Source organism: Dermacentor andersoni, chromosome 5 (assembly GCF_023375885.2).
Source record: "Dermacentor andersoni chromosome 5, qqDerAnde1_hic_scaffold, whole genome shotgun sequence".
Lineage (NCBI taxonomy): Eukaryota > Metazoa > Arthropoda > Arachnida > Ixodida > Ixodidae > Dermacentor > Dermacentor andersoni.
This window is the reverse complement of record NC_092818.1, coordinates 12,930,366-12,942,888: the sequence shown is the minus strand read 5'-3', so window position 1 is coordinate 12,942,888 and position 12,523 is coordinate 12,930,366. Positions and strand designations below refer to the sequence as shown.

General features: G+C 45.4%; 1 protein-coding gene across 1 annotated transcript; it reads left to right on the top strand.

Moving 5' to 3' along the window:
* Nucleotides 1-7,394: 7,394 nt before the first annotated feature.
* On the top strand, nt 7,395-12,287 carry LOC126530123 (putative nuclease HARBI1). The gene is made up of 4 exons (XM_050177561.3): nt 7,395-7,673; nt 8,514-8,652; nt 9,653-10,053; nt 12,249-12,287. The coding sequence occupies exons 1-4, from the start codon at nt 7,668-7,670 to the stop codon at nt 12,285-12,287; spliced, it is 585 nt and encodes a 194-aa protein (XP_050033518.2). The 5' UTR covers nt 7,395-7,667.
* Nucleotides 12,288-12,523: the final 236 nt, after the last annotated feature.

Below are 12,523 nucleotides of genomic sequence, written 5' to 3'. Positions count from 1 at the left end.
AAATCCTAAAAAGTGCAGAACTCCCTCACTTCGACAACCTAAGGCTACCAAGCGTCGCCGGGAACCGTCAGTTGACCTGGAGAGCTCCGGCGCTGCAGCGACGATGTGCTCGAGTTCGACGGGCGCAGATGCAACGGAGACTGGCGCCGGTCGCTTGCTTGCTGATTGCATGTACGGCGCACGGGATATCTATGAGGGAAATGTTTTCTTTTTTTTCTTTCGTAGGCACTGGGGTGAACGGAAGCGTACGTGTAGACGCTGCCTGTCAAACGGAGGCAGCTGTATGCATATTCTCGCAGCTTAAAAAATTGAAGGCCCATATCCGTTGCTTGGAGCAACGACTTCAGTGCTGTCAACTGAAGCTCGCCAGGGTGAGAGCTCAAGAGGCGAAACACCGAAAAACTGAAGAAAATTTGCACTAACTGTAACACGTGAAAAGTTAATTTTTGATCAGTGTTTAATGAAAGTGAACGTGAAGTCGCCAAATGCAGTGCGGTAAGTTTTAAATAGGCACATCGCTCAGCGTTTTATTTATTGAGATTTGCGCATTTTTCCTGCTTCGCTACAAAAAAGATTCTTTGCTAACAGGTACAAGAAGAAATGGTTTCATGACTGCATGCTGCTGAAGATAAAATCGACATCGGTGTACACATTTCTTCATCAAAGTGGTTTTCTTCCCCTGCCACATCCTCGCACGTTGTACACTTATTTGAAGAATCTAAAGCAGAGTTTGGAATTGACAAGAATTTGTTTCATATTTTGAGGGAAAAGCTCCAAGGTCTGCCTGAAAGGGAACGTGGAGGTGTGCGTTTACTAATTGAGGGTAAAAGTGGTGACTAATCTGTATTTCCTGACACTTCATTCTGTATATTTTCTTCTCTTTCAGGAGTTTTGATGCTTGATGAAATGAGCGTGAGGAAGAGTGTTCACCTACGAGAAAGTGACATGAGGCTTCCGAGTAAAGTTGATTTTGGTGAATACACCAGGGAATCTGATCACTTCGAGGGTGGCGATCACGTTTTGGTGTTTCTCTTTCGGCTATTCCTGGGCGTTTGGTCACAGACCGTAGGAGTGTTCTGTGCGTCTGGTGCTGCTCCAGGCACAGTCCTTGCAAAATTCTTGTTGGAGTGTATTGTTCACCTTTGTAACGATGGAGTGGTTATAGATACAGTCACTTGCGACAATTTCGCATCCAATAGGTAAGCCTTGAGCTCACTAGGTAAATATTTTACTGTATCACACGTATAAGTGGTAATAAGTTCGCGAATTGTGCATCATACATAACGGGGCAATTTTCTTTAGGTGTCAGTGGAAAAATCAAAGGACTGCAGACCGCTTTTCAACATCCATGTGATTCTGGCAGAATCATTTATGCTGTGATTGATCCGCCACACATATTTAAGTGCATACGGAACAATCTGGTGAAAGCTGGAAAATTTTGAGTAAGATGTTATTGGCGTGGAATAACGGGTAATGGTTTAATGATGCGTTTAACTTCTTTTTTTGAACAGCTGCCTGGTGACAAAGAAGTCTGTCATTTTTACTACTCTGCCTTGCTGGAATATGAGGAGCAGCAGTCTGGGCTACGTGCTGTCCCGAAACTCACAAAAGCACATATATTTACTAATGCATTTCAGAAAATAAGCGTAAAGCTTGCAGTGCAGGTATGTTTACGTGCCGGTTGCTGGATTATTTCATTTTTGTCGTTAATGAGCCTCATACTTTATTTCTTACTTTTCAGTCGCTGAGTGAAAGTACAGCTTCAGCCATGGAATTCTACAGTAAACAAGACAACTGCAGGAAGCTTCATGGATGCACCGACACTGCTGATTTCACAAGGCGCATGAGCAAATTATTTGACTGCTTGAACACTAAACGCACAGAGCAGGTTCTGTTCAAAGAAACCGAACATATTGCAGTGAGTAGTATAATCAGTGTTTTTTGGTAATAGGCTACATTTAGAAAAAGATTTGTGCATTAGGCAAAAAAAAAACTTTTTTCTCAGACTCTGAAAGACAACATTGCATGGCTCGATGCTTGGTCTGCTTATACCAAATCTTTGCCAAAACAGCGACAAATTTTCTTCCTCAGCAAGCCAACTTGTGCTGCTCTCAGAATAGTATTGCATAGCACCGTGTCCCTTATCGAACGTCTCCTCACTGCTGGCTTCCGTTAGGTTCTCGTGGGAAATATTAGACAGGACCCCTTAGAGGTAAGTCAAAAAGGTCTGCCTGTCAGAAAACGTATGTCCTATTTACATTGCGTGTTGTGCTCGCGGCCACATTCTTATAGCTATTACATATATAATGCTTAGAAAGTGTCATGTGATGAATGAATGCATGTTTATGTCCTTTTTGTAGCGATTTTTTGGCATAGTTAGACATGTGGCCGGAGATTGAGGTCAACCAACTGTCCAGCAGTTCTTGTTTATTTACCGTATTCTAAGTGTCAACAACTTGGTACGGCCTCCGAAAAGAGCGTCAGTCGAAGGTGAAGCACCAAAGTTGCTCCTCAAGTTGCAAGATACTGACTGCAAAAAAAGCGCCTTCTCCAGTTCATGTAAGTTGCGCATTTTTGTTTCGTGACAAGCTTATATGCAATTTTTTATTGCATATAAATAACAGTACTGCAAGTTTTGTATTTTTCAGGTCGACACACTGGCTGTGCTCTTCGATGATGTTCTTTTAGAGCCTGCTGACTGCATGGAAGGTAACAGTGGCACATTGCAGCCCATGTCACCCAAGGAGTGCATTCTAGATCATCTTGCTGGCTACGTGGTCAAGAAGTTTGCAACGATGGCTTGCTCGTCGTGTGTCCAAACCTTAAAAAATTCAACTCGGAAGCCAAATGATTCGACATCAATAAGATCAAAAGGCTATCTACAGGTGCCCTCAGACCGCTCGCTTGTCCTTTTAAAAATAATAGAAGGCTATGTGGAGGAGTTCACAGTAGAGAAAATTGCATGCCCTAATCTCTACATGAATATCATTGAAAGCATATTGCATGACAATAGGATTCCCTCTGCTAGCGTGGGCTGTCCATCTCATTTTGTGGCAACCACTGCAGAAGTTGTTCATTTCTTTCTGAGATGCCGGCTGCATTTCTTCACCAGAGAAAAACACAGAAGTCCAGGGAATCATCGAGCCGGTCTTGTCCGGCAAGTGGAGTGAAAAAGTTTGGTTAAACATGGTTAAACGGTTCCGAGTTATGTAGCTCTCTCACGCCTCTGCAAAATAAAGAAGATTTGTGGGATTGTTTTGCTTTAAAAATTGTTGTCCTGTTCACATGAATAAAACTATTGTTCCCCCTTTCTTCATCTTTGACGTTGGAAATGGTTCTGGCTTAATTTACCTTATTAATGATGGTCTCGGCCGTGAAGAAGAATTACTTAAGAAGAAGTACTTGATTGTATTGATGAATTATCAATACCAGTTGCAATAAAAACCAGAATAAAAGAATGAAAACTACAGAATACTTTAAAAGCAACCTTAAGGGCAGATGTGGAATGAAGGCGCCGGCAGTAAAAAAAACAAAAAAGCAAGAAATTCATATGAAACAGCACTCGGTCTAATTGCTTACTCCGGAACTGGCATCACTGCTTCGTTCATACTGATTGTAATTACGAAGAAAATACATTGCATAAAATGGAAAACGTTTACAAGTAAGCGTCTATGTAGAAAATTGCGGACAGGCGTGATCGCGAGTTGTAACCATTGCACTTTCAGGAGGCATTAAGGCCGGTCCGAGTCTTAAAAGGGCCGTGGATCGGCTACTGAAATTTGCAGTAAATGCTTTAGAAAAAACGTTTTATCAACATTGTATATTGCATAGTGTAAATAACATGCTATTATTGCCATCGAAATTCTCGTTCTAAAGCTAGATTTAATGTTAATTCCCATTAATCATCATTTACCCAGATTTCCTTCAAGTAGTGCGAGCACTGCCACCAGACATATATCTGTCTCCACGCGAGCAGGCATAGCCAGGGGCGCCTGCACCCGTTGCCGGTGCGTATATGCGCACTGCGCCTCGTACCTTAAACGGTGAACGGACGCGCCAGCCCCTCTCCATCGGACCGGCAGGTGGTCATCTCTGTCTCTTAAATACCAGCCAGCACATACCATGCTGGCGCCTGTCTTATTTGTTTTTCTAATAGGGACTCGTATTTTGCGAGTGAGGCCCGCTGGCTTGCTGCGCAGTCGGCTGCGTGCGTGTTTGCTGAGTGCTACCGGGCTCGCCAGCCGCTGGTGCGCGGATAAACAGTTTCATTTTTGTCTGTGCCTTCATCGGCAAGGACACACATCCTTCTCACAGTGTTATCACTGCGGAGACGTATTTATTCGCATTTTTTAGTTCCGTCGTAGGCCGCAGAGCGCCAGCGCCGGATTCACTCCGATGCCCCCTGAATGGCGAGGGTGCCCCTAGCGGCCACTCTTGTCCCTATATCAAACTTTCGGGGGAGTTTCATGCCCAGTAAAAGTATTGAGGGACTCTGCCATTACCATTATAGACAGCCTTCCAGGTTTTGTTAACCAAATGTGGCTCGAAGTATCGTTCGCAGAGATGGTCAGTAGATGGCAGTATGCGACCCTTACGCAGTATAGTATTCCTGCACACTCGAAGCCACTCTTCCTTCTGTGCAGAGTACAACGAAAATTTTTCGGCACACAATTTGTACCCTGTCGTGCAACGTGGGGCGAAACACTTTTTCTCCATCGCTTCTATGGTTGCTCGCACCTCATATAAATTTACTCGGTCAAGGAAAATTGTCAAGGATTGCGAATAGCTTCACAAAACAGGACGAAAGACATTTCGATGTCAAACATGGCCTCATGGTAGAGCAACCTGAAGTGGTGCCCCACAGATTTACGCCTACTGGTATAGGGAAGGCGAACTTGAACAATTTTTCTATGTGACTGCTGCGCAACGCCTTTGGGCCGATCTGTCACCTTCCTACACCGTGGTCAGGGGATACACGATGGTGGCAAAATTGCGTATGAAGCGTCTGAAGAACACAATGTCATCGTCAAGCTAGCACAAGCATGTGTGCCACTTCAAGCCATGCAGAACTGTGTCCATTATGCACTCAAAAGTGGCGGGCGCATTACATAGTCCAAAAGGCATTACGCTAAATTAATATAAACCTTCGGGTGTTACAAAAGCTGTCCTCAGCCGATCGGCGCCTGACATTAGTACTTGCCAATACCTTGAGTGCAAATCGAGAGATGAAAAGAATTCTGCACCTTGTAGACTGTCAGTCACGTCGTCTATGTGCAGGAGACGGTGGACGTCATTGCAAGTGATCTTGTCGAGGTGCTGGTAGTCCACACAGAACCGCATGGAACCATCTTCGTAACAAGGAAGACGGAGGATGGCCATGGACTCCTATATCAAATTGCCTCGTGGCGAAGGATGTCACTGACTTGTTCATTGAGTACACGAGGTTCTGCAGGATATGCACGATACGGACGTTGCTGCAGTGGTATATTTTTTGAGCCAGTGTCGATACAATGTGTAATACTTGACGTCCGGCTCGGGATGAGTGCCCAGCATCGAAAGAACGAAATTCTTCTAAGAGGCACAGAAGCTGCGAATGCTGGACAAATGTGAGGCCATCGAAAATGCAAGGACCGAACGTACCACTGGGCGATATGTCACATGTAGAAATTGCACTGAGCGTAGTGTAACTATCACAGTAATTGTCGTCGGGCATGTCCATAACTTGTACGTCGTCGAGCACTTCTACATTGGTAAGACATTCCCTGCGGAGCCCCATAACATGGTATGGAAACGGCTTCCAAATGAAAACGGTTCTGTAGCCCTGTGTGATGGCCACTGCCGCAAAACGTAGCAGCAGCTTTCCGAGTTGTAAAGTGGTCAGGTGGAGACAGCAGTGTAACAGCATCTGAAATTCTGCTGCAGTGCATGGACACGACCGTTGATGCATTCCGAGGAACGTAGGTGTCGGCTTGGACGAGTAGTTTCCTCGATAGTGAAGATTTCTCAGTGAGCAGTAAATCTAACAATGGCGTGAGTTCTGTTTTGGCCTGTGCACAATGCCGTTGGCTAGTGGCATTGTGGCGTGAGAGCAAATCCCAGCCAAGAATAACGTCATGAGAGCACGGGGAGAGGATGAATTCTATGTCGTATAGAGCGTCGTCAATGACAACACAAGTAGTGCAAGCCGCGAAGGAGTGAATGTGCTGAGTACTAACTTTGCAGAGGGACAGCCCAGAAATGGGCATCGTAACTTTCTGAAGTAAGCTACAAAGCTTAGTGTCCATAACACATACGGCGGCTCCTGTCTCCACAAGTGCATATGCGTGAGTGCGAACAACGTCAGCAAACACAACAAAGACGTTCGAGGGACTGCATTGAGGACTTTCACATTTCGACGGTGCTTCAGCCCTTGCCTCTGCGACTGCGACAATCAGTTTTCCTCCTCCCGCGTTAGGAGGTGAGGCTGAATCGGTGACAGTGAGCGATGATGAGGAGACAGCGAACGGCAGGTAGTTGGCATTGGCCATAGTGTCGGTGACATAGCCGACGGGGAGTCGTAATATAGACGGTCGGCTGGCTTGTCACGGGTGGTGCGGCGCTACGCTGCTGCCTAGTGCCGCACACGGTTACAAAAGTGTGCAAAATGACTGGCGTAGCCGCACGCAAAGCATATTAGTCAGTTGTCGGGAGTACACCACCGGTTTGCTGGTGCAGGTTCCATCTATGCCAGAGGACGCATAGTACGATGCAGCTGCTTATGACTGCATGGCAGGCTGCAGTCGGGACCTAGCCACGACGTTGGTATAATAGAGAGGCGTATCTGGGGCCGTATTCTGTAGCGGTTCCTTTGGGAACCGGTTCCTTTGGGCTGTTGCCATTGGTCGGCGTTTCGTTGTCGTCATCCCTGGTGGGCGGGACGACAAATTTTGATGACGTCACACAGGTTGCCAATCTTCTGGAAAGGAACCGGTTCCCTGCTAGGAGAGGAACCGCGGAGAAGTGGTTCTCTCGAGGGTCGCGCGCGGGGGCGAGCATGATGTCGAGGGTTGCTAGGGCAACCGTGGCTGCCGGCTAACCTCGCGCCAGCTGACGAGCCGGCACCTAGACGAGACGAGACAGAGACGGCAATGGCGGCTCCTTTGGTTGTGTTGCTGGCGAGTGCCGAAAGACAACGACGCGACGAGAGGCAACGACACGACGCGTTCGGCATGGCCGAAGAAGAGTTTCGGAGGCATTTTAGGCTCTCCAAAGACATAGTGCGACGTCTTTGCGATGAGCTAGAAGGACATCTCGGACCTCAAAGATTTCGTGGTGTCGACACTACAATGAAAGTGTTGTGCGCGCTGCGGTTTTTTGCCACCGGGAGCTTTCAGCAGTTCGTCGGGAATGAATAAGCGATAGCACTGTCGCAGCCTTCGGTCAGCCGGATCATCACAGCCGTCGCCAAGGCCATTACGGTTGTGGGCAAGGAAAAAGGATGGGTTAGATTCCCATCCACGGCGCAACAGAAAGCCGCCGTCAAGGCAGGCTTTCTTAGCCGTGGAAAAATTCCAGGAGTGCTAGGATGTGTGGACGGGAGTCTGATAGCCATCGTTCGCCCTAAGAAGCTCGGCCCCGGCGAAACGGAATCCTACTGGAGCCGTAAAGGGTATTACGCCCTCAACTGCATGGTCGTGAGTATTGTTCATTGACAAATATTTTCGATATGTGTTTGCGCGAGTGCACGTTGTAAAAAACTTCGTTTCGTTATTTTTCATCAATTGCCGGTAATACTTGCGTTCCTGTTAGAGAAAGTAGCGTTTGTGTTGTATGTGTAATGGCGGCTTTGAACTTTGCATAGAACACGGCCGCACTTTTTCAGTGCTCTCCAATTGCAGTTGAATAGTCTTTTCGATGCTACAATGTAAACACATTACGCGCGACTTAAACCGGAATAGACGCCGTAGCAGTGAAGGGAGTCTTCGTCTGCGAGCGATCCTTACAGAAGACGAGCCCTTGTGATTCTTATTCGACGTAAAACTAAAGCATTGTGGCCAACAGACTGTGAACGTGAAAAGGAGCATCCCATCAATGAAAATGGTGTGAGGGAGAATGAGAATGTGTGGACACCTATTTGCTCTAGCTGTTAATACGGCACATGCTGTTTCCGCGTTCTTTCGCTTGTAATAGGCACTTTGTCTGAAAAAAAAAAAAAACAGGTAGCACTCTTTAGCAGAATCTTACACAATATGGACGGAAGAAACCAAAGGAATTATTTTGCACATTATTTTGTGACCGCACGCCATACGTGAGCATGTGTACACATGCCAACATTGCATTTGTAGGTTAAGATGACATTGTTATCATGCTGATCATTAGTTCAACTGCCTACTGCATATGTTGATATCTCCTTTTCTGTAATTGTGTTCGCTGACTGAACAGTAACTGATTGGCAAGTAGTGTTGTAAGCAAAAGGTTGTGCCAGATATTTGTTGCAGTGGCACTGACACCTTCTCTTTGCTTTCCCTTATGAGGTGTGCGACGCGAAGCTGAAAATCCTGGCAATTGACCCACGGTTTCCGGGATCGTGCCACGATTCTTTCGTCTGGAGGCATTCAGCATTTCGCCGCCGCCTCACTCGTGGCCTGTTACTTCATGGAGAAGTCTTGCTTGGTAAGTGCACCTAAAGTAGCAGTGCTTCTTCCACACGTAAAACATGCACAGTCAAATAGTTTTGCATCCTAGCAAGCTTTAAGAAAGCGTGATTTGCTAGAAATGTGTTGTGAATGCAGCAGTACCTAATGAACCTGCTGCGACTATCGAGAGAAACAAGTCTCTCCTAAAAGGCAGATATTTGTACCAGCATGTATACAACAGCTGACATGTTATGCTGTTTATTTATTAATTTCAATACACTGAATGCCACGTGGAGCGCTACAGGCAGGGGTGGAATTCTACAGAACACGTCGAAATGGCAGTTTTCAAGTATGGTGGAAAAGGGTTGGTGACAATGGACTTGGGGACCTGGTCCCTGGTCACTGTCCTTGAAACAAAGGAATAAGCGTGTGCGTGAAACTTTCGGCATCGACGTTAGTGATCGGTGTAGTATATATTGTAGAATGGTGCAAGTTGCGCTATTTTTCTTTGTGTTGCAATGTGTGCGATTTTTTTTTTGTTGCAGCGACATGTGGTGCTGGAGTGATTAGAAAGGATCAAATGGGTAGCTCAATTTTGGGTACCTTCATGAGAAGAGGTACGAAAGGTAGAGCAAGGATCCCAGATACTGGCAGCATATTCGAGAGTAGACCTTAGAAGTGTTTTGTAAAATAACACTTCTGAAGAGAGAAGAGCTAATAAGCTTTAGTGGAGGATGTACATTTAGGGAGGGGCAAATGGGATGAACGGAGCAGAAAACCACGAGTATAAAATAAATATTACATGTCCAACTTAACCTGAGAATGAGATTTGCAGCCAAGACAACAGGTGAAATTGGGCTTTTCTTTAAAATGAGTCGAACTTTCTTTACAACTTTCAGGGAAGGTCAATGTTTGATAGATATCGCAACAATAAATCCAAGACCTGCTCCTGTTGTAAAAGGGTCCTGGCGTAGACTGTGTTCTTGCATTGTGCCTTAATGTATCCATTTCGTTCACTGACATGCAACACTTTACAGGGGACTCTGGGTACCCGCTAGAGCCATGGCTCATGACTCCTGTGCCTGGTCACCCAAATCGCCTCACGGCAGAGGGGCGCTATAATGAGGCACACGCATCAATTCGAAATGTCGTTGAGCGGTGCATTGGAGTCCTCAAGAGCCGCTTCCGATGCCTGCAGAGGTATCGGGTGCTCCACTACTCGCCTCAGAAAGCAGCCACTATTGTTGCAGCTTGTGCAGCGCTGCATAACCTCTGCCTTGCAGCAGGCGTGCCTCTGCCAGACGACCCAGATGACGACGGTGCACATGACGACAGCGCACAGGGGCCAGCCCAGGCACAAGTGCCGCTTCAAGTACAGGTGCCACCGCAGGCGCACCCTGTACAGCCTTCTCGAGTTTTGTTTCTAGGAGGCCGTGCGGTGCGCGAATCCATAGTTGGTGTGTTTCGGCTGCCCAGAAATTTGCGCATTGCCTACCTGCAAAGTGTGCGCCGGCGCATTCGCTGGCAAATGAGGCGGAGACATGTGCTGGTGTAACATGTTTTATTTTTCTTTTCATGAAGTAAATAGGCCGTGCACTTCAACATAACACATTGCGTGTGCTCACATGTGGCTAATCGTAGTATGCCGGATAGAAAGAGGGATAGTATCGTAGTATCGGATAGAAAGAGGGGGTGGAGTGGCAATAATGGTCAAAAGCGGTATAGTATTTTCTGTTTTAGATGGTCCAAGTAACATTGAATCAGTATGGATAAAAGTTAGGTTAAATAACCGCTCGGTGATAGTAGGTGGTGTGTACAGAGCCCCAAACTCCCCTGTAGACATGCTTGTTAGCTTAAGAAATTTCATGGACAGGAATTTAAAACAGGATGACTCAATCCTACTTTTAGGTGATTTTAACTTGCCCGGAATTGACTGGAATACGCTCTCCTTTAGTCAAACGGATATGCCTAGCTGTGAAGAACTAATTGAGCTTGCATTTTGTTATAACCTAACTCAAGTTGTAGAAGGTTACACCAGAGTATGCGAAACAACGTCATCACTTCTAGACCCAGTGTTTATATCCTCAGAACTGCTACCTCATCTTTGTGATTGCGAACCCTGCGAAGGTATATCAGATCACAAAATTGTAATAATGGTTTTAGATATGGTGCCAGATCGTTCGCATAGTAAACGTAAGACGTTTCTAAACTTTGCTGCCGCTGACGACGTTGGCGTGTTGGAATGCCTCGAGGGTTCATTTGATGATTTTATGCATCTTGCGGATAATGGTGCTACCGTAGACAAATTATGGGCCTACTTTTCAAACATGGTGGAACATTGTATTACACACTTTATTCCCAAGCTTTCAGAATGTACAAGGAAGAAGAATCCCTGGATAACAAGAGAAATCATACACATGAAGCGGAAATTAAAAAGAAAACGGAGGGCAAACAGGATTAAGTCTGTTCCTGGCAATAGCAGTGCAATTAGCCAAATGAGTAAGCAACTCAAGCATCTTGTCAAGGTGGCTAAGGACAAGTTCTACAATGTAACATTAGAAAATTTTTTAATAGAAGCACCTACCAAATTTTGGCACTATGTTATTCCTTCGAAGCCTCGAAAAAATGGAGACAAAATAATGCAGGAAGAGCTGAAAACCTCAACTCGTTTTTTCATCCGTCTTCGCTTCTGACGACGGCTTGTCACCAAAAGTAGCAGACGCGCCTGGCTGCCCTCCAGTTCAAGACTTAGAAGTCACAGAGCAAGGAGTGCTTAACTTGCTGCTTCAATTGTCTGTAAAGAAAAGCCCAGGCCCTGATGGAATCCCCAATGAATTCCTGCTTAGATATGCAGAGTGGGTTGCCAAATACCTCACAAAAATTTTTCAAATATCCATTACCTCGAGTTCTTTCCCGTCCACTTGGAAATATGCCAAAGTTATTCCGGTCCATAAGAGTGGTTCTACATCGGTTGTCAATAATTTCCGACCAATTTCTCTCCTTTGTACATGTTCTAAGTTGCATATTGTATTTAAATGCCTTATGGAATATCTTGAACACAATAACGTACTTCATCCTTCTCAACATGGGTTCCGAAAAGGCCTTTCTACAATTACCCAGCACATAGAAACCGTTCACGATCTTTCTGAGGGAATAAACAGCCGTGGCCAAACTGACATATTATTCTTGGACTTTTCAAAAGCATTCGATAAGGTATCCCATCCAAATTCCTGCTAAAGATTAATGCTATATTCAGGAATTCCAAAATAACACACTGGTTTTCTTCCTATCTCTCCTCCCGTGAACAGTTTGTACACCTCGAAGGTTTTCAATCGTCGTCTTCCCCTGTGGTTTCAGGTGTTCCACAGGGAAGTGTCTTGGGCCCCCTTTTATTTTTGGTTTTCATAAATGACCTCCCAAAAGCTGCCTCGGTCCCAATCAGACTTTTTGCTGACAACTGAGTCGTATACAAAACTATTAGGACCCCAACTGATCAAGAAGAACTGAACGCTAATCTGCATGCAATAGAACATTGGTGCGCTAAGTGGCAAATGGTGCTTAACTCTGACAAATCCGTAATTATGTCTGTTACTAGAAAGAAAAATATAATGATATACCCTTATTCCATTGCAGGTAAACCAGTTAATAGAGTACATCAGCATAAGTATCTAGGCTTAGCCTTCACTTCTGACCTATACTGGAATACACACTTAGACAATGCATGCTCCAAGGCACGCAAAGCAATTTGGGCACTAAGACGCAAAATCCGTAATGCAACTCCCGATGTAAAAGCACTCACTAATAGCACCCTTGTAAAACCTGTAATTGAATATGGCAAAATTGTTTGGGATCCTTACACTGCGTCTAACAAATTAAAAATTGAGAAAGTTCAGAAACTTGCTTCCCGT

Bases quoted from the DNA above. Each gene is read 5' to 3' on its own strand.
- LOC126530123 (XM_050177561.3), top strand. The intron at 8,653-9,652 runs GTAAGTGCACCT...AACACTTTACAG, and splicing joins TCATGGAGAAGTCTTGCTTG to GGGACTCTGGGTACCCGCTA. The intron at 10,054-12,248 runs GTGCGCGAATCC...ATTCCATTGCAG, and splicing joins TGTTTCTAGGAGGCCGTGCG to GTAAACCAGTTAATAGAGTA.